Source organism: Microcaecilia unicolor, chromosome 2, assembly GCF_901765095.1.
Source record: "Microcaecilia unicolor chromosome 2, aMicUni1.1, whole genome shotgun sequence".
Taxonomy (NCBI): Eukaryota; Metazoa; Chordata; class Amphibia; order Gymnophiona; family Siphonopidae; genus Microcaecilia; species Microcaecilia unicolor.
In genome coordinates this window covers 264156552-264178774 of record NC_044032.1, presented here as the reverse complement: position 1 = coordinate 264178774, position 22223 = coordinate 264156552, and the positions used below count along the sequence as shown (strand labels likewise).

At 41.8% G+C, this 22223-nt stretch overlaps 1 protein-coding gene across 2 annotated transcripts; it reads left to right on the top strand.

Moving 5' to 3' along the window:
- The first annotated feature begins 766 nt into the window (after window positions 1-766).
- On the top strand, window positions 767-15864 carry NUDT16 (nudix hydrolase 16). 2 transcript variants are annotated; one of them, XM_030192424.1, is made up of 3 exons: window positions 767-818; window positions 6091-6363; window positions 14843-15864. In XM_030192424.1, the coding sequence occupies exons 2-3, from the start codon at window positions 6091-6093 to the stop codon at window positions 15020-15022; spliced, it is 453 nt and encodes a 150-aa protein (XP_030048284.1). In that variant the 5' UTR covers window positions 767-818; the 3' UTR covers window positions 15023-15864. The 2 variants fall into 2 exon arrangements, with proteins under 2 accessions (XP_030048284.1, XP_030048283.1); XM_030192423.1 differs by lacking the exon at window positions 767-818 and adding an exon at window positions 829-1001.
- Window positions 15865-22223: the final 6359 nt, after the last annotated feature.

Sequence of the window (22223 nt, the reverse complement as noted above, 5' to 3'; positions counted from 1 at the left end):
TTATAGTAGTAGTAGAGGAGTGTGGTAGCCGTGTTAGTCCACTCTTAAGGTTATCAATAGAAATCAAACAAAATAAAACATGGAAAAGAAAATAAGATGATACCTTTTTTATTGGACATAACTTAGTACATTTCTTGATTAGCTTTCGAAGGTTGCCCTTCTTCCTCAGTTCGGAAATAAGCAAATGTGCTAGCTGACAGTGTATATAAGTGAAAACATTCAAGCATTACTATGACAGTCTACAGGGTGGGAGGAGGGGGGTGGGTAGGAAGTATGCATGGGGACATCAAAGCATATCATTGATATTCTAACAGGGTGGGTGATCAACAGAGACATACAGCTTTATGGTTTATAATGGACTAGGAACCCCAGATCCTTGTTAAGTCCTTTCTGTTGGGTGTTAAAATAGTAGTAGTAGAGAGAGCGTGTGCTAAAACATTTTTTTTTTCTTTTGTCGGGGGGGGGGGGGGGGGGGGGGGGGGGTGGCGAGTTAACGTACCCACGACGGTGTATCAAGTATCATCTATGTGCTGATGTAAAGATTATTTGAAAAAAAAACCCTGCAAAACAATAAGAAGAGCCTATGAGGCTATGCCCTATTTCTGATGCTGATTGGCTAAAAAATATCCCAAAACTTCCTTCTGGAAATTCTGATTTGATGACAGTTCTCGATTCCAGTTGGACAATCACAAACGACCTCCTGTTGCCCATTGGATAATATCCTTCTGTCGGCGGCGACCTCGCCCCACTCTATTCTATAGTAGCGGTGGACCTGTGAGGTGGTGGCGTGCGTCACGTGGCATGGATTGGGCAGACACGTATGTGAGAATGTGGTAGACAGTATCGTTCACGTGCTTGTCAGTATGGCTGCGGTGAGGAAAGCGGCGCCTGGGGCCGGCTCGGAGATGGGGCCGGAATACAAGCGCGCTGGCCACGTCCTGCTGCACGCTCCGAGCCCCAGCAAACTGTTTGGCCGCGTGCCGATTCGTCACGTGGTACTGGTGAGAAAGGGCAGGGTATGGAATATTTAGGTACATCTAAGGAGGGTAGACGAAGATGAGACGAAGTGATGTCAAAACGCTGAAGCGAATCAGGTCAATCTCAGTTTCCCTTTCCCTGCGCAGCCGTCGTTGCCCTACACCCATGAGCTACTGCATCCACGTTGTCTTCTTTATTGTTGGTAGCATTTTTTTTTTTATTTAATCTCACTTAGATTTTCAAACAAGCCAGCTTCTGCAGCATACGGATGTACACAGAGGAAGTATAATAATGGAATAACTTTTCATATATAGTAGTAATTTCTTGAAGCCTGGATTGACTGCTGTCAGAGACAGGATGCTGGGCTTGATGGCCCCTTGGTCTTTTCCCAGTATGGTGGTGCTTAAGTGCTTATAAATTGTTATCAGTGTGTCATTTGGAGGGGCTGGTTATAGGGACACCTTAGCATGTGTTATATTTGTGCAGATATTTTTTTCTCCTGGTAAATGGCCACAAAAGCAGACATCATGTTATGAGAATCAGGTGCTCAACATTCAGAGTTTCTATCTATCTATTTACTTATTTTTGACACATATCACAATTAAACATTAATTTGTTTGAAACCTGGGAGTATTAAAACATTTCCTGTGCTTACATCAAAAGAAAAAGATGCAGAGATGTTTTCACCCAGTAAAGGGCCACCAAAACAGACAACATGTTATGAGAATCAGGTGCTTAACAATTAAACTTACTATTTATAAGTACAGTTTAAAAAAAAACACAGGTTGAAACCTGGGAGCATTTAACATTTTTTTCCTGTGCCTACATCAAAAGAAAAAGATGGTATGTGAGAACTTGCTCCATTTGTTTTGTGGATTGCAGTATTATATTATAAAAATGCATGTGTCTTTTTTATTACTACCATTTCACAGAGAGATATTGAATAATGAGGGAATAGCTTCCTTCATGCAGAAGTTCTGTCTAGTCAGTCTAAATGTGCCAATGTTGGCCAGTCAGCACACATATTAGCCGCCAAGTTCATACAAAGTTCATTATGTTCAATGGAAAATAATCTGTTATCTACTACTACTACTATTTAGCATTTCTATGGCTGCCTGCTATATGACTATTCCATCACTGTTTCATTATTGCTACCAATTATTACATATTAAAGGCATTTGCTTTAAACTTTGTTTTAATTTGTTTATCCCGTCCGTACATGCACATGGTTTTGCTTTTTAAACCCAAAAGTGAATCCTAAGGTGTTTGAACAATTAGGTATAAACTGTGTTGTTTCTGACTTGTTTTGGACTGCTGTCTGGAATTTTGGAAGATGGAAATGAGAAAATAAAAATAAAGTTTTGGATGTACATTGTAAAAGTTGTTTACTTTTGCAATGTGTGTATGGATGCCTGTTCTTGTGTATACATGTGATAATATTTGAATAACTGTCTGTACTTGTGGCTATGATTTCTGAACCTTGAGCATCATTACAGAACAGATTTTTAAATGCCCAGCTTGATATATATGCTAATCTCATCTTTGTTAAATGTTTCAGACATATTTTATTTGTAGCATTTATACCCCGCTCTTTCCTGCTCGATAGCAGGTTCAGTGCGGCTTACAGAGTATCTAACTTGCACTAAAATCTGCAATGACCTATAGGAAACAACCTACATGGATATACACAAAAACATAACTATGTTTTAAAAATGTAAATGAGCAGAAACTGCTAAAATTGACTCTGAAATAGCAGGTGCCACTGCTGGCAACCAGCTCAGGTATATCTAGGTGTGGAACTAGTCCTGGACCAGACAAACCTCAGGAGTAACATCCTCAAGCTCTTTATGAACACATCAGCAGTTGGCTTTTAATAAAAAGAAAAATTGTCAGTGCACTAGATGGTGTATCTAGGTACCGTTACCGTTATATCCATCTACTTGCTCCCATGATAGAACTGAATTCTATTATTCTGTCTCACTGTATTTTCAAATGTAAGCCACATTGAACCCGAGTTTGCTTGGGATATAAATGTAAAAAAAAATCCTTTATCCTCCACATTTTAAGACACTGCTTATCCAGCTGGATGGTGATGGCACAAGGAAAGCAAGTTTGGTCCAGTGAAGACTAACTCAAAGTAACCTGTTCCTTACCTGGGCTCTAGTATTACCATACTGAAAATGTGACCCTACCATGCCTTTGTGGTTATGTTCCATTAATAAGTAAACCGGCTTTTCTGAATGATAATGTTATAAACCAGTCCCCAGGATAACCTGAGAACCCCATACCAAAAAGGACTTACAAATCAGATTGGTGAAGCAGTCTTAATTAGTTTATTTCAAAAATACACTCTTGCAAGAATGGGTGTCTCTGAAAGCAAGCAGGCACCCTTCCCTTAAGGTTTACAGATTATATACCCTTTCTTTCTTGGTTAAATTTAAGTGTCTGCCCCTAAGTTTCTCATTGGATATTGATCACATTTACCACCCCCCCCCCCCCCCCCCACACACACACACTGCATCATTGCTAATTATCATATGACAGTCCCCTCTAACATTTTCCGTTGACCAAGCCTGAGCCTCTGTCCATTGTTAGTTCTCGGTTTGCATTTTCTTATTTGAGACTTCCATGTGAGGAGCTCTGCCTTAGCAGTCTCGCACATGGAATGATTCACCTCCCCCGCTCCCCTCTTTCACAGTTTATTTTGCAGATGTTCAATCATGGTCTCATGCCTGGCTACATTTATCTTAGCTCTAAGGCCTGTCCTTGAAGCTTTTCCTGTTTCTCGTGTTTCAGCAGTTTGGGCTTTTTCCCCCCCCCCCCCTTCTCTCTCTCTTGTCTCAGCTTCTTATCAATTTGCACATGTCTCTTTAAACTAACAGAGTTCCTTTGTTAGTGATATTTAGAAGGCGCTATACAAGTCTAGTTAGGGCCTAAACCATATATTCTATCTTTGCAATTATGTTAAGTGAAAAAAGCAATATATTACACATTTCTCACAATTATATAACCTTTGGATGCATGATTAGGAACAAAAAACATATTCTTATTTTGTCAATATCATAGTGCCTTATATACAGCCACAAAACAACCTTTTAGGGTGAATAACGTTCACAATGAGTCAGTGCTGTAGCGAGGGCTAATGGCACCCGGGGCGGGTCGCCGCTGCGCACCCCCCCCCAGGTGCAGCATGGCGTGCCCCCCCCTGGAGCGCAACCCCCCCCCCCCGGACCGCATTCTTACCTGCGGGAGGGCCGATCCGCCCCGAGTGCACGTCACTCAGAGCTGCGTCGGCCCCGCTGGTTCCCTGCTCTCTCTGCCCCGGAACAGGAAGTAACCTGTTCGGGGCAGAGAGAGCAGGGAACCCAGCGGGGCCGGGCACCCCCCCCCCCCCCGAGCGCGTGCACCCGGGGTGGACCGCCCCTCCCGGCCCCCCCTTCCTACGCCACTGCAATGAGTTATTTTATTATCGACCAGATAGAAGAGATAAGAGTTGTCTGTTTTGCCACAGTATAAGTAATCACATGAACAAAATATAAGAAAACCAATGGACTGCATTAGGGGCCTATAGCCCATTTAGTTATGTTTAAATAAAAGATCTGCTTGAAACAAAATATTTATTTTGATTTATAAAGCCACTTGTCCCTGAAATGTGCTCAAAGTAGAATAATCCATTCGTGTATCTAAAATGTACACTTCTACAAATGGATGAAATGTGGTTCCATGTGCACCAATGAAAGAGTTTCATTTTACTTCCATTTTATTTTGGTATATTCTATCTTTATAACACCAGGCTTCCCAAAGTACATTACAACAATAGTTAAAATGAACCCTTCGGGAAACAAGATATCCTCACTAAAATTTGGCTTCCTATATTGTGTAGAAAAATGAGCACAAAATACAGAGTTTATAACTGCTGTTTCTACGAGCTACAATAATTTTTAAAGCAGTTTTAGTGATATTCAATTTTTATTTAATGATATTTATATCAACATATGGGAAGCTTTCAAATTAATTAAAAGCTGTCAAATTAAAAAAAATCTTTTGGCCTCTATCTTTTAAGGCACTGCCTATCCATTTGGAACAGCTTTTGACTTTTTATAGATGGACCATGCTTAGGCAGTCCATTATTTCTTTTTCCCCCAGATTTTTTTATTGAATTATTGCAAATATAAAACATTAGAACAAGAGAAGCAAGCAACTCCATTACAAAGGTTTAATCCTTTTGCTATTGTTTTCAATAGCATTTGCTATTGTTTTATGTGAGCGAAAATGGTGGCAAGCTCCAGCTTCAGCTCATACAATGGTATAGATAAGCTCACTCCGTCTCCTGTTCTCAATCTAACCTCCTTGAGGAGCACAAGCTGGTTCAGGAAGTTGGGGAATCTTGAATGCAGGGTATTAAAAATAAAATAAAAAGTGCATAGGGGTATAGTTCAAAAACAAGCGTGGCTGGTGGGGGGGGGGGGGGGCAGGGTTGATGGCTTATTGGGGTTCCTGGCATGTGGTGTGAGACTGAGAATGTGACTGGCTGTCCCCAGTACAGAGTCCTGGCACTTGATGTTGTTATGATGTTAGAGAAGCTCTTGATGGGGTGAAACACTGGTGTCATGGAATGCATTACTGCTGCCTGTGCAGATTTTGAAGGCTTTGAGTGCCCTGTCTTGGTACATTCTGGTACTACCTGCTCAACTGATTTCACATGTTAAAAAGCAAGAGAGTATAAGTACTATGGTGTACTAGGATGGAAGGTAAAAAATCAAGACTGACCAGATTCTCTCTTCTTGAATTGAGGCATTTGAGTGTAGGGCTGGCACCTTCAACTGTGATCTGGTAGCTCCCCCCCCCCCCTCTCTCAAGCCCTCTCCCCTTTGCTGGTGATAACGGGTGGCAAAATTCTGAATCCTGGTCCAGTATCTCTTCTTCCCCCCTCCCACCAGGGGGGAAGGGAAGAGAGAGGGAGAGTTGCTGGACTGGGATTTTGTCACCCTTTATCGCTGTCGCCCTGAGCCAGTGCCTTACCTGGTCCATAGAATGATCCTGCCCTACTTGGCAGCTGTGTGAATGGGGTGTGTGGCATCTCTGATCACTTTTTCTTTGCCCTTTACATAGATGCAGATGCGCTTTGATGGATGCTTGGGTTTCCCGGGTGGATTTATTGATGCAAAGGATGGCTCCCTGGAGGAAGGCCTGAACCGGGAGTTGGCTGAAGAGCTGGGGCCAGGGGCCAGTGCTTGCTACGTGACTGAAAATGATTTCATTAGCTCCTGGGTCATGGAGAGTCCTCGGAAGATTGTAGGGCACTTCTACGCCAAGCGCCTGAGTCTGGGAGACCTGGAACAATTAGAAGGAGGGGCTGTGCATGCCAAAGACCATGGGTTGGAGGTACGCTTGACTTGTTCTCCACTCTATTAACCCACTCAAGATGAAGGAAATAAAATAAGTAGGTTGCCAAATGGCTCTGTTCTTGTCCAACAGGGTAGATCCAGTTCTGAGTTTACCCTGTTTTATGTGGGGACTTGTAGTAGTTCTGATTTCCCAGTTGTAGTCACACTTTTCTTAGAGAATGCAAGAAAAGTAGGGTAAAATCAAACTAGATCAACCCTGTAGCCAGATGGCAACCCTAACAATGAGTGAACTGAGCTTGAGGAGAGGTTGCGAATTTGCCAGATATTATATAAATCAAGGTAGTAATACATGATAGGAGTAAGCTACTGATAGCAGACAGAAACAGAATCTTGGGGTGATCATACCTGATATCTTGACTTGCAAAGTCCTGCCACATTGTTTGGCAAGAGCTGACAAATGGTACCAGAGAAAAATGTAGGCAGATAAAGACCATATGGACCAATCCAGTCTGCCCATCCATGCCATCTAGTCGTCTTATCACTCCTTCTGAGATCCTATGTACTTGTCTCAAGCTCTCTAATTCAGATACTGTTTTCATCTCTAGCACTTCCACCAGAAGACCGTTCCAGGAATTCACCACCCTTTCCATGAAGAAGTATTTCCTCAGGTTACTTCTGAGTCTGTCCCCTTTCACCTTCATCCTATGTCCCCTTGTTCCAGAACTTCCTTTCAAATGAAAGAGACCTGCCTCCTATGCATTTATGTTGTGTACTACTACTACTACTTAACATTTCTAGAGCGCTACTAGGGTTACGCAGCGCTGTACAATTTAACAAAGAGAGACAGTCCCTGCTCAAAGAGCTTACAATCTAATAGTTAGGTATTTAATTGTCTCTATCATATCTCCCCTCTCCCTCTTTTCTTCTAAAGTATACATATTGAGATCTTTAAGTCTGTCCCCATACACTTTATGATGAAGACCACTGACCATTTTAGTAGCCGCCCTCTGGACCTACTCCATCCTGTTTATATCTTTTTGAAGGTGCCATCTCTAGAATTGTACACAGTATTCTAAATGAGGTGTTGCCATTGTCTTTTATACAGGGGCATCATCACCTCCTTTTTCCTACTGACCATTCCTCTCCCTGTACACCCAAGCTCCTTCTAGCTTTCGCCATTGCCTTTTCTACCTATTTGGCCACCTTAAGATCATCACATACCTTCACACTCCAGTGTCGCTCCTCTTTCGTGCACAAAAATTCTTCATCCCCTAAACTGGACCACTCCCTCGGGATTTTGCAGTCCAAATTCATAACCCTGTATTTTTTTTTTTAACATTAAATCTAAGCTTCCAAATTCCAGACCATTCTTTTCCCTTCACCAAGTCCTTCCTCATGTTATCCACACCATCAGGGGTGTCCATCCTATTGCAGATTTTGGTATCATCCGCAAGGAGGCAAACCTTACCAGACAGTCCTTCAGCAATATCGCTTACAGAAATGTTGACGAACTGTCTCAAGAAGTGAACCTTGCGGCACACCATCGGGAACATCCTTTTCCTCAGAGTGAGCTCCCTTTACCACTACCGTCTGTCACCTTCCACTCAACCAGTTCCTAACACTGTCAGTCACTTTAGGGCCATACTGAGGGCACTCGCTTTATTTATTAGTCATCTATACAGAACAGTGTCGAAGGCTTTGCTAAAATCTAAATAGTCCACATCTAGTGCTCTCCCGCGATACAACTCTCTGGTCACCCAATCAAAGAAATTAATCAGATTTGTCTGACAAGACCTGCTTCTAGTGAAACCATGTTGCCTCGGGTCCTGTAGGCCATTGGATTCCAAAAACTTCACTGAGCTCTGTTTTAAAAGCGCTTCCATTAATTTACTTACTACAGAAGTTAGGCTTACTGGCCTGTAGTTCCCAACCTCTTCCTTCTGCCTTTGTGGAAAGGGACCACATCTGCGCTTCTTCAGTCCTTTGGGACCATTGCTGAATCTAGAGAAGCATTGAAAAGGTCAGCCAACAGAGCCACTAGAACTTCACTAAGTCCCTTCAATACCCTCAGATGTATGCCATCCGGCCCCATTGCTTTGTCCACCTTTTAGTTTAACAACAAACAGTACTCCTGTTCTATATAAATTACAAAATCTTTATTAGTGAAAACAAACCAGTGCATTAAAAGAATTACCAAATAATATCCCTGCAACTCACTCACACTGCCATCCACACCAGACTTATACCCTGATCACATATGTAAATCCCACAAAGAACATTGAACATAAACCCTAAATTGCAGTTTCTTCAGTCTCTGTGTATCATCAGAGCACAATCTCAATAAAGATCAGTCAGAGAGCCCTAAAAAAACACAAGGGCACACCAAACCCAGGAGTACTGTTTGTTAATGTTTTAGGTACTTCCTATTATATATATATCCCCTATTAGGATTAAGATTTCACCTTTTAGTTTAGCCAGCTCCTCATGAAAATAGTCCTCCGAAAATTGTTCAGAGACTGCCACCCCTCCATTCTTATTCGTGTTTGTCTTCTTCAGTCCTGCTCCCAGCCTTTCAGCTGTGAACACAAAACAGAAATATTTGTTAGGCAGTTCCACTTTATCTTTGTTAGCTTCTATATATTCCTCCCTTTCACCGAGTCTCACAATTCCACTTTTGTACTTCCTTCTATCACTAACGTATCTAAAAAATGTTTTGTTTTGTTCCCCCATTTTACCGTATTGGCTATTTTTTCCTCCATTTGTATCTTTGCTTTCCTGACTACTCTACCAGCTTCTTTTAGCTTTTTCAGATATTGTCACCTGTCTTCCTCTTTCTGCGATCTCTGATAGTTTATAAAAGCTAACCCAGCAGTTTCCAAACTGGGGTGCTGCAGTGAACTCACAGGGGTGCCATGGCATATTTTCCCCCAGGGCCACTAAGAGGGGTGCAAGATTCCCCGGGCCCGGTGCTGCATTGGTCTCCTGCTTATTTGTCAGCTGGGACCTGGGTTATCACATTAATGCGTTTTCTCTTCTCACAGATCTTTCTTCCTGTCTCATCCCACCATCTCCAGTGTGATGTACTTCCTGTTTCCACCACGGGAGGGGATGTGGCAGGAAGGGTCTGCCGCAGCAGAGAAGAGTTAATGTGATAACCCGGCTGGCACACATGAGCGCAGGAGAAAAGACAGACAACTGAGGGAGCACTGCAGACACTGAGGTAGAGTCATGTTTGATAGATAATTACTTTGGAGGCTGACTGATGGTTATGACTGAGATTTTATTTTTTATCGTTGAGTACATGGCTAATTGGCACCTGGGATTCTTCAGCTCATATGCTATAGGGGGCTCCTGTGTGATTTCCCTTTTGCCAGAACAATTATGTTTCACAATTTTTTTTTCAGCAATTTTCTTGGCCATATAGTAAAGTACAAGATCATACTCCAGGGAAAGCAACAATAATTGCTAATTTACTGTTATGACAAATTGTTGTTTCTGTATAGACCAGATTTCCCTATTTCTGATATGGTGTCTCTGCTGAAGTTTCAGCAGAAGGCATTTGTACCTCACTAGAACTGGGAAACTTTATTATTGCTGCCAATGTGTAATTAGTAGCCAAGACAACTGGATTATGAAATGTTTGGTGGTGATATGAATCTAAATAGGAAAGTTTGCTGAATCCACACACTGAGCCAGTTGAGTTTTCTACAACGAATATACATCAGAGAGGTTTGCTTACATTGGAGGCAGTGCATTCTAATGTTTTATTTATATTCATTTAGTATATCTAGAAATCCAGACTGGGTGGGGATTAAGGGAGAGGGGGCAGATGCTGGATAGAAGGGGGGAGAGAAGGGGGACAGAAGCTGGTTGGAAGAAGGGAGAGAACATGGGCAGAGGCTGGTTGGAAGAGGGGAGAGAAGGTGGGCAGAGGCTGGTTGGAAGGGGGAGAGAAGGTGGGCAGAGGCTAGATGGAAGGGGGAAGAGGAGGACAGAGGCTGGATGGAAGAGAAGGAGGGCAGACGCTGGATGTTCAAACTGTTCAAACTTCTTCTTCTAACCTATAAATGTATTCACTCTGCTGCTCCCCAGTATCTCTCCACACTCGTCCTTCCCTACACCCCTTCCCGTGCACTCCGCTCCATGGATAAATCCTTCTTATCTGTTCCCTTCTCCACTACTGCCAACTCCAGACTTCGCGCCTTCTGTCTCGCTGCACCCTACGCCTGGAATAAACTTCCTGAGCCCCTACGTCTTGCCCCTTCCTTGGCCACCTTTAAATCTAGACTGAAAGCCCACCTCTTTAACATTGCTTTTGACTCGTAACCACTTGTAACCACCTGCCTCCACCTACCCTCCTCCTTCCTGTACACAATAATTGATTTGATTTGCTTACTTTATTTTTTGTCTATTAGATTGTAAGCTCTTTGAGCAGGGACTGTCTTTCTTCTATGTTTGTGCAGCGCTGCGTATGCCTTGTAGCGCTATAGAAATGCTAAATAGTAGTAGTAGTAGTGGATGGAAAGTGGGGGAAGAAGGAGGGCCAGAGTGGCTGAAGCTTGCCACTGATTTGCTCTAGAGCTCGGGCCTTGGGCAGTAGACCTCTTCAGCTGGTGGGGCTTAGGCATCTCTGCCAGCAAATGTAAGGCTGCAATCCTTCCTTAATCTCCTACTACTTGAAGCTTCTTTCTTTGTGTGTTATGTTCTTTATGTTTAACTTGAAACAATTTTGATTGATAACTACTCAAAATCAAACATTACACTCTTACATAGATTCTGGAAACAAGTACTAACGATCCCAGCAGAATAACAACAACTGCCTCCAGAAGGTCCATTATACCTCCTTGTCATCGCGTTCCTCCCTGTTCCTCCCCCCCCCCCCCCCCACCAACAACACTCAAGACAATGATTCCTGGTTTGTAGGCCTGACCGTTACCCTTCTACTCCAACTGACCCTTTGGGGTTTTTTTTTTTAATTGACTGTATTGGGCATTGGGGTTTTGGGTGGTGTTTGGGATTGGTTTTGTGATGGGTGGGAAAAGGGGTTTTACAGTGTTCACTGTTTTGATGATTCTTGCCTGCTTCTTTAGTTACATGTTTATGTAGTGCCAGTGCTTTTTTTGTAGGAAAAAAGGTACCAGTACTCATTATGGGCGGGGGTCACCACCTATGGCTCCGCTCCTATGATAGCCACACCTACATTAGCCACATCCCTTATACCACCAGCCGTGGCACATATAAACATGCATAATTGAAAATGTACCAGTATAGGAGAAAAAATAACTTGTGATTTTTTTTTTCCATTATAAATCATTTCTGTAAGCTGTTACAGCTCCAGTATACCCAGTGCAAAATATCAGCAGATGTAAATTCTCAAATTGGATATATTCCAAACACTAAAATTAAAATAAAATGAAAATTTTCTACCTTTGTTGTCTGGTAACTTTTTGTGATCATGTTGGTCCCAGTCTCTGATTCTGCTTCTCTCTATCTGTTCTCTTAACTCCATTTCCAGGGCTTCCTTTCCATTTATTTCTTTACTTTCCTCCTTTCTTCATTTCTTGCCCTACATCCATAAATAAAACGTGGATCCAGCTTTTGACTATTTTTCTCCATCCATGTGCAGTTTTTTTCCTCTCTTCCCTTTTCCTCATCTCGATCCATGTGCATCTTCTTCTTTTCTCTTTCCTCCCCTCCATCCATGTCCAGATGTAAATTTCAAAAATGACATATTCTATTTACTAAATTACATATTAACAACTCCAAATTAAACAAAAAATTAACACAGCTACCACACTACTTTATTTTAAACTAAATATACAATTTTTGTTCTATCTATATTGTCTGGTCACGTACTTTTTTTTTTTTCAATTGCGTTGGTCCCAGTTTCTGGTTTCTGCTTTCTTCGTCTTCTCTTAACTCTATTACCAGGATTTCCTATTTATTTGTCATTTTTCTCTCCTCTTTTTCCTTTCAGCTTTCTTCGATTTTATTTTCTACCTCTGTCCAGATTTAATTCTTTACTATCCAATCTTTCAGTTTCCCTCTTTTTTTAAATTTTTATTTATTAAATTTACTATATAATCACAAGCAAAAATCTACTCGTTTCAGAAAAGTAAATTGTTTTACAATCCATACAATCCATACATATTAGGAAAGGAAACAAATGTTTCTAATGTCAGACTCTTTTTTTTTTTTTTTTTTTTTTTTTAACCAACTAATACTCAAGTCCACATATCTGGATTCAAGATATACAGATATGGATATTAACAGATATAAGAACAATATCTTTTATCAGGAATTCGTTGTAGCTGAGTACCATAATGATACAAAAAAAAAACATTACTACTAAAGAGCAATTATCTTTCTCCAGTCACAATTCCTTTAGATGTTAAAAAGGTTGAGAGCTGAATGGGATCGAAGAAAACATATTTATTTGATTGATGTTTTATAACGCATTTGCAGGGGTATCTAAGGAAAAAGGTTGCCCCCAGTTGGGTTACCCCGGGTCTCATCATTAAGAATGTTTGTCGTCTCTTCTGCGTATCTTTGGTAACGTCAGGAAGCACACTTATCCTCAATCCTAGGAAATTCTTCTCTCTGTTCTGAAAAAATAATCTCAATAACCAGTTTTTATCCGGTGTTAACGCCACCGTTGCGCTGTCTGAGGCTTCTAGAATCTCTGAAATATCAAATGGATTATTGGGAGTTGTTTGTAATTTTGAAGGCAAGTAGTATATTTGAGAAAAAGGAAGAATTGCCTCTTCAGTTACTCCCAAATTTTCCTTTATATATCTTCATAGCATATCTCTTGGGGATATCAAAGTCTGTTTGGGAAAGTTCAATAATCTAAGATTATTGTTTCTTATTGAATTTTCTAGAAACTTGGGTTTTCTCCTAAGAGATATTAGATCTTTAATCATAACTTCTTGATGTAATTGTGCTTCCTTAATTTCTTTTTTTAAATCCTCATTTTGAGTTTTTAAATCAATATCTAGAATCAATATCTTTAGTCTTAAGATCTAAATTTGCAACTTCTTGATTAAATTGTTTAATCTGTGGACAAATTGCTTTCCCCAAGTCCATTATTAATGTCCACAAATTATCCAGGGTTACTTCTTTGGGTTTCTCAGTCAATATAGTAAAATTAAATTTTACCTCTGCTTCAGTAGATGGATCGTTTCCCTGAATCCCATCCAGCCTCTCTTCCATTGTGGCTGGGGATGTCGTTAACGCTCCTTCCCTCTGGGTGTACACCTACTCTAAGCTGAGCTCCCTCAGCCAATGTTTCCACCTCCCGTCTTACTTCCCCCATGCCTTGTTCAGCCACATGGAGGGAAGACGCCATTAGAGGAGTACTCCCAGAGGGTTGAGGAGGAGGAGCTCTTCGGTCGGGGCTAAGCGAAAGCTCTAGCCCTTGGGTTGGACTGGGGTCTCCATTCACCCCTGAACCAGCCAGCCGGGCTGCCTCCTGACGATATCGGTATCGAAGCTCTCTGAACAAAAGATTGCAGTGTGGATTGATTCGGAGGAAGATTCTGCTACGAAGGAGCAGTGGAGGACGGACAGCCCCTGCGCTTCGGCTACCAAATCGAGAGAACTCAGAGAGAGTGCAGGTACGTCAGATACACACGGCAGCCATCTTGAATCCCCCCCCCCCCCAGTTTCCCTTTTTTGACTGTCTACCTACAGCTTGCCCCTCTCTCCTGCCCACTTCCGCCCAGCATTTTCCCCTCTCTCCTCCCCATATTCATCCAGCATTTGCCCCTATTTTGACTGTGCCTACCTACAGCTTTCCCCTCTCTCTTCCCCACTTCCATGCAGCATTTTCCCCTTTCCTTTCCAATTCCATCATTTGTCCCCTCTGTCCTCTCATATCCATCATTTCTCCCCTTACCCCCTGTCTCCTCATCCGGCATCTCTCCCCATCCAGTGTATCTCCTGCTTCTCCCAATGAGCAGAAGCGACGAGCAAATAAAAGGAGTCAAAGACGCGGGGCCACAGCGTTCAGACACGCACTGTCAGCTTTGCCGATCCCCTGTCCCTCTGACGTCAACTTTCTGTTCCGGGGCATGGGATCAGCAGAGCCACCAGTGCGTGTCTGAGCACTTTGGCCGCGGGAGATGGGATGAACGGGCAAGGGAAAAAAAGGTGCCGATATGCTAACAGCACGTACCTGCACAAAGAAGATCTGTGTGTGTTTGTGTATAATAGTGGGCCCTACATACAGTGAAGGTGGGGCATGGAAATCTACTTCATACATATTCATTATGGATATCTTGAAAACCCAACTGGCTAAGTGTACTTCTAGGAGCGGGTTGAGAAGCATTGGCATAGTGTTGTGAGATGGTAAGGGCTAAAGCCTGGGATGGGCACCGATTGCCTTTGTCTTGGGCTAGTGAGGGGGATTTTGTGGTAAGGAAAATGGACAGAGACTGAACAGGCCTAGTTACTCGCTTGCCAGCATATTGCATTTGTATTATTCATGGTTCCTTTACCTCTGTGATTGATTGCAGGTAATGGGGCTGGTCCGGGTGCCCCTCTACACCCTTCGGGATGGCTTCGGTGGTTTGCCAGCCTTTCTGTGCAATAATTTCATTGGCAGTGCTAAGGAGCAGCTATTGGAGGCTCTGGGATGCCTTGGACTGATGCCACAAAACAAGCTTGAAGAGGCTGTACGGGCCAGCCAGAAGTAACTCTCTTCCCAGGCTACAGTCTAGACAAGACATGAGCCACCTTAAGATCAACAACAGTGCAACCTGTACAATATCTGTAGATAGCACACTTACTAACTTATGTACTCTGATTGTATGGACCAGTCTGCTCCTGTTTTCTGTGATCCTGTGACATAGTGCTCAACATAGCTAATCCCTAAGGGAAGCAGCTAAAGAGAATCTTCTAGAATTATTAGTTGATGTGTATTCATGTATTTTGCTTTTGGATTTACAAAACCCTAAGAATATTGACTAGTTATTTTCCCATGCTATACAGGAGTGATGGATTTATTTTCTTTAATCTTTGCTGTTAACTACTGTTACCTTACTGCCCCTTCCTTAGCTGGCCCAGCAACAGTGTCTCTCTTAAATGTGATGATCATAACAGGAGATTCACTGTATCTGTGAGCATGGGAGCCAACTCCATGATACTGAGCAAGCAGTATGGCTGGGGAGGGGTGATTTGTATTGCATTACCCACTCGTTTTGAAAAGCTGGCTTTTATGCTTAGGAGTCATTATTCTCAAGTTGGAGGATGTCACTACATGAAAATAATTGATCCTGTTCTTTTCATTCCCAAGTTCTGCCTCCTCTGGAGATGTTTAAACACTCTGGCCTTCTGTGAGATTTTATGTAGTCTTATTTGAAAACATTTGTAACCATCTCTGGGCGAAAGGTGGTGGATCCAAAATGTGGAAAATGGCTGCTGCCTTGGGTCCATAAGCAGTCTGACAAATTTATATCTGAACTTTTTTTTTATTTCACATAAAAGGGTGGGGGTTGGATTGTTATTTTACAAATTGCGTGCTGTAACAGAATTAATTAAAAACCTAATGTTTTGTTTCTGATAACTTGAGTTACTGTTTCTGAGAGAGAGTCACATTTATTTGGTTACTGATGAAGGAAAATGCTCTGACTTACCACCAGGTGGCAGTCTATATCAAAAGACAAACAAAAGATTTATTTTATTTGTTTATTTGTTGCGTTTGTATCCCACATTTTCCCACCTATTTGCAGGCCCAATGTGGCTTACATCCTACAGGAGGTGCGTTTGCAGTCTCCGGTGTTTACAAATACAGAGTTATGTTGAGCTGAGATAAAGTTCATGTGGGACAGCCAGCCACATAAGGTTGTTGAACAGTGGGAGAGTTGTGTTTTGTGCATTTTGAATACTAGTGTTATTGTGTTGCAGAGATCATAGTAGATGACGGCAGAAAGAGACCTGCACGGTCCATCCAGTCTGCCCAACAAGATAAACTCATATGTGCTACTTTTTGTGTATACCTTACCTTGATTTGTACCTGTCCTTTTCAGGGCACAGACCGTATAAGTCTGCCCAGCACTATCCCCGCCTCCCAACCACCAGTCCCACCTCCCACCACTGGCTCTGGCACAGACCGTATAAGTCTGCCCAGCACCATCTCCGTCTCCCGCCACCGGCTCTGCCACCCAATCTCGGCTAAGCTCCTTAGGATCCATTCCTTCTGAACAGGATTCCTTTATGTTTATCCCACGCATCTCACACAAGCTTTCAGCAGACCAGAACTTCAAAATAACAAATGACAAATGGACAGAAACACCCTGGACCAACCACTACAAACTCAACCTGTCCCTACATTGGAGGAAGAAGGGCTCACAACAAACACATGAACACACATCATACAGCACAAGAGGCCAAGTAGACACGAAAATGTTCTGGCAACTGATGTACAATAATGATTGGTCACGCAAACGGAATCCACAGACTTCCTCATAGAATGGGACAAAAGATGCAAAAGTATACTAGATAAAATAGCACCCTTATGAACAACAACCTCATGCAGGCACAACTCAATACCATGGTTTAACGACAAACTGAAAAAACTAAAAACACACTCCAGGAAACTTGAACAAGCATGGAAAAAAACCAAAGACGAACACATACTCAACACATGGAAACAAATACAAAGAAAATACAAATATGCTATAAGGCAGACCAAAAGATCTTACTATAAAACTAAAATAGGAACAGATTACAAAGACACAAAGAAATTACAATGAATACAGACATCCCATTGGCTGATGAACTTGCTAAGTATTTCAATTAAAACGCATTTGTTGGGTTGGTAGGGTATGCCTTTTTAAAAAGAGAAGTTCTTAGTGTTCTCCGGAAGTGTAGGTGGTCGTACAAGGTTTTCATGGCTTTTGGTAATGCGTTCCACAATTGGGTGCTTATGTAGGAAAAGTTGGATGTGTAGGTTGATTTGTATTTGAGTCCTTTGCAACTTGGGTAGTGCAGGTTTAGGTACGTTCGTGATGATTCGGATATGTTTTTACTAACGTACCTAAACCTGCACTACCCAAGTTGCAAAGGACTCAAATACAAATCAACCTACACATCCAACTTTTCCTACATAAGCACCCAATTGTGGAACGCATTACCAAAAGCCATGAAAACCTTGTACGACCACCTACACTTCCGGAAAATACTAAAAGCTTATCTTTTTAAAAAGGCATACCCTACCAACCCAACAAATGCCTGATCTCTGCAAAACAATAACACTAGAATTCAAAATGCACAAAACACAACTCTCCCACTGTTCAACGACCTTATGTGGCTGGCTGTCCCACATGAACTTTCTCAATTGCCTTAGAGTAGTTTTGTTCTGTTACTTTGTGGTGAGACAGTATGTGTGTGAGGGAAGTTTTATATTGCTCTTGTTGCTTTGGTGGGGCTGTGTGTGTGCGAATGAGGAAAGCTGTACTGCTGTTGCCAGTGCTGTATCTGTTCTGAGCTCATGTTTGTCCTCTCAGCATCTTGGCTTAAAACAAATTTCTTGGGGTATCAAATCCAATGTACTAAAGCCTCCACACGATTGTTCAATACCCAAAATAACTGACTGCTAAGATAAATTAAAAAACTATAAAGAAAATACTACAAAAGTATCATAAGAATTAATGTGTGAAAGGTGCTCAGAATAGTGCAATCATACCCCTGGGGCTACTGCTCAAAATCAATAATGGCACATAAGAAATATCCATTATCAGCTTGTTAAATAAACAAATAACACAAAAGAGTGGAGGAGTGGCCTAGTGGTTAGAGTGGTGGACTTTGGTCCTGGGGAACTGGGTTCGATTCCCACTGCAGGCACAGGCAGCTCCTTGTGACTCTGGGCAAGTCACTTAACCCTCCAAATAAGTACCTAAGCCGCATTGAGCCTGCCATGAGTGGGAAAGCGTAGGGTACAAATAAAAAAAAAAATAATAAAAAAAATAAAAGCAAAATGAATAAAGAATATCCACTTATCTAATCCGGTGGTTATTCCAAACAGCTTAAGTTGCAGTAACTGTCCCAGTGGCAGTTATTTTTAAAGGGAAAGCACTCTCTTATTAAAAGCTCATCCAGTTTCTGTAAATATTCCAGTACAATATTTTAGCACAAAAATAATCCAGTATGATCATTACATTCCAAAAAAAAGTCCTCCCGAGCAATCGCAAAAGGTTCAAATGCTCAAAATCATTCACTCAGTCCGTTGCTCAGAATCCTCTCTTCACTCACTCGACATGGTTCCATGTTTCGCCAATAAGTGGCATCAGGAATGAGGAAATTTTAGACAAGAAAGCTCTTTTAAAACAATTTTTCAAGAGTATGAAACCTTCTTAATCCAAACAGTTTATAATATTCCTTATAGTAACAAATATAAAACTAATGTTTCTTATACAATAGTAGCAGCAACACTAGAGTGGGCATCCCCGCTCTCAATGAGTCATCCCACCACACAGACTCGAACGTTCTCACATGTGCTGAGGAACCCTCAAGCGTACTGCTTATAACATCTGATCCATTTCCAATTATCATTAATCATAACTAATCAACAACTTTGCCACTCTACTTCTTTATTCAGGCAATTACATAAGTATTGCCATACTGGGAAAGACCAAAGGTCCATCAAGCCCAGCATCCTGTTTCCAACAGTGGCCAAAGATCCCAAAAAAGTACAAAACATTTTATACTGCTTATCCCAGAAATAGTGGATTTTCCCGAAGTCCATTTAATAATGGTCTATGGACTTTTCCTTTAGGAAGCCGAGCAAACCTTTTTAAAACTCCGCTAAGCTAACCGCCTTTACCACATTCTCTGGCAACGAATTCCAGAGTTTAATCACACGTTGAGTGAAGAAAAGGTTTCTCCGATTCGTTTTAAATTTACTACATTGTAGCTTCATCGCATGCCCTCTAGTCCTAGTATTTTTGGAAAGCGTGGACACTTCACATCTACCCATTCAACTCCACTCATTATTTTATAGACCTCTATCATATCTCCCCTCAGCAGCCTTTTCTCCAAGCTGAAGAGCCCTAGCCACTTTAGCCTTTCCTCATAGGGAAGTTGTCCCATCCCCTTTATCATTTTCATCGCCCTTCTCTGCACCTTTTCTAATTCCACTATATCTTTTTTAAGATACGGCGACCAGAATTTAACACAATATTCAATGTGCAGTCGCACCATGGAGCGATACAAAGGCATTATAACATCCTCATTTTTGTTTTCCATTCTTTTCCTAATAATACCTAACATTCTATTTGCTTTCTTAGCCGCAGCAGCACACTGAGCAGAAGGCTTCAACGTATCATCAACGACGACACCTAGATCCCTTTCTTGGTCCGTGACTCCTAACGTGGAACCTTGCATGACGTAGCTATAATTCAGGTTCCTCTTTCCCACATGCATCACTTTGCAGTTGCTCACATTAAATGTCATCTGCCATTTAGACGCCCAGTCTCCCAGTCTCGTAAGGTCCGCTTGAAGTTTTTCACAATCCTCCCGTGATTTAACGACTTTGAATAACTTTGTGTCATCAGCAAATTTAATTACCTCACTAGTTACTCCCATCTCTAGGTCATTTATAAATTAGGCTGCACTGCGTTCCATTGATAAGTGACTCGTTACTCCTTACCTTCCAAAATAGTAGATACATCACCTCCTTGAGATACATTTACTTGCGATAATACCATAAACCATAATTCACGCACATCATGTTGGGCTGAAATCTAGTGCTCAACCAGAGGAGCTTCTAATCTCTTCATTCGAGTGTTACTCAGATGTTGAGCTATCTGTTTTTCAACCGTACGTCAGAGTAAGGAGCACAGGCAGCAGATAACATAAACCACTTGACTAGCAATCTGTTTGTGTTCGTAAAGTGAACACCTTTTGCTGTATTTGGATTAACTACAGTTCGTTTAATAATGGCATACTGACAGAAAGTACAGTGATTACAAATCTGATGACCTCTTTCCCTCTGAGGAGACCTATTCCAGTCCATCAATTCACCCAAATTCGTACTTGTTTTTTTTTTTGTAATAACCAATGTCTGTGTGCATGATGTGCTCTTTTATACACATTCTTAATTACTGAAAAAGGATAACCCCGTTGCACAAATTGAGAAGATAAGTGGATATTCTTTATTCATTTTGCTTTTGTATTATTTTTATTTTAACAAGCTGATAAGGGACATTCCTCAGGTATGATGATTGATTCTGAGCAGTAGCCCCAGTGGCTTGATTGCACTATTCTGAGCATGTTTCACATATTCATTCTTATTCTATTTTTGTAGTATTTTCTTTATAGTTTGTCATTTATCTTAGTCTTCAGTTATTTGAATTTCTTGGCTTAGAGAAGTCCTTTATTCTGTCATGTGTCTTACAAAATTAGAGCAGATGGCTGAGCTTACTGCTGTTCTTGGTGGTGGTTTTCAGCAGCAGCCTTACGGTTGCCTCTTCTTGCTGCCTTCCACCTTCCACAAGAAGAGCGCGCACACAGGATGTGTGTTATTTCATTTACGCTTCATTAGGAGGTGTGACAGGCTGGCTGAACCCTGTGTCACTGGATCTGCTTTGCCTAGGCAGTGCTGTGTTGCTATAATTTCCTTAAAAAGAAAGGTGTCTGAAATTAACAACTGTAGACACCCATTGGCCTAAATGAGGAAATTAAAAAGAGGAACCTAGTTGTGGTAGCTGAAGAGAAATCCCCGCCTTTATCAGCTCTTCAGAAGCACGGCTGAGGTTAGAGATGCTGAGGCTTGGGGTAGAAATTTGGGAGGGAGCCCAAAGCCCATCAACGGGCTGTGCCTCCAACCCTGGGCAGGCTTGGTGGCTCAGACTAATTGCTCTGGTTACACTCTAATAATTTATAGTTCATTCACTTTCTATTCCACCTTTACTGACAGGCAGGCTAAAGCGGCTTACACTACAAAATCTAAAGAAAAGAAAGGAAGTGTACATTTTCACATGGGAAAGATCCTAACACAGAATAAATGTTATCATACAAGAGTCCAAGAAGCAGAGCAAAAGATAAATGGAACCACACAATTGCATGGATGTGTTGTTGTACCCGTAGGTCTGTCCAAATAATTGCCTTCAATTTTTTTCAGGCTTAACACACTACGACTACATGATGGTACGTTATGCTAGAAAAATAGAGCAACGAAGGAAAAATCACTTTTTTTTGGTGAATTCTAATCCTGCAATTGTGAACATAGCATTATAGAGCAGGGGGAGGCAGAGGGAAAATTAAAAATGTTAACTTTTTACATTTGTTTTGCAACCAACAGATCGGATAGCCTATAGTGTTGTGCGGTTTACAAGCTGCTTCTAGCCACAGGCTGACAACCCTGGATATTCAAGACTGGGGCATGCATAGCTCCTACCATTGAATATGTGGGTATGACCACTGGTGTGGAAGTTAACTGGGAACTGGATGATATTCAGACTGGTTCCTGGTTAACTCGCTGCATAAAGGGCCTCTTTTATCAAACCTTGCTAGCGATTCCTGTGCAGCAGTGCCGACAATGCCCATTCAAAGTGCTGTTCCGGGAATCCTAGTACAGTTTAGTAAAAGGGGCCTAAAGTTAGGACAGTTGTTTTGCTATCCTAACTCCAGAGTGGAGGAGTGGCCTAGTGGTTAAATCCAGAGGTGGCCGGTTCAAATCTTACTGCTGCTCCTTGTGATCTTGGGCAAGTGAGGAAGTGGCCTAGTGGTTAGGGTGGTGGACTTTGGTCCTGGGGAACTGTGGAACTGAGTTCAATTCCCAGCACAGGCAGCTCCTTGTGACTCTGGGTAAGTCACTTAACCCTCCATTGCCCCATGTAAGCCGCATTGAGCCTGCCATGAGTGGGAAAGCGCGAGGTACAAATGTAACAACAACAA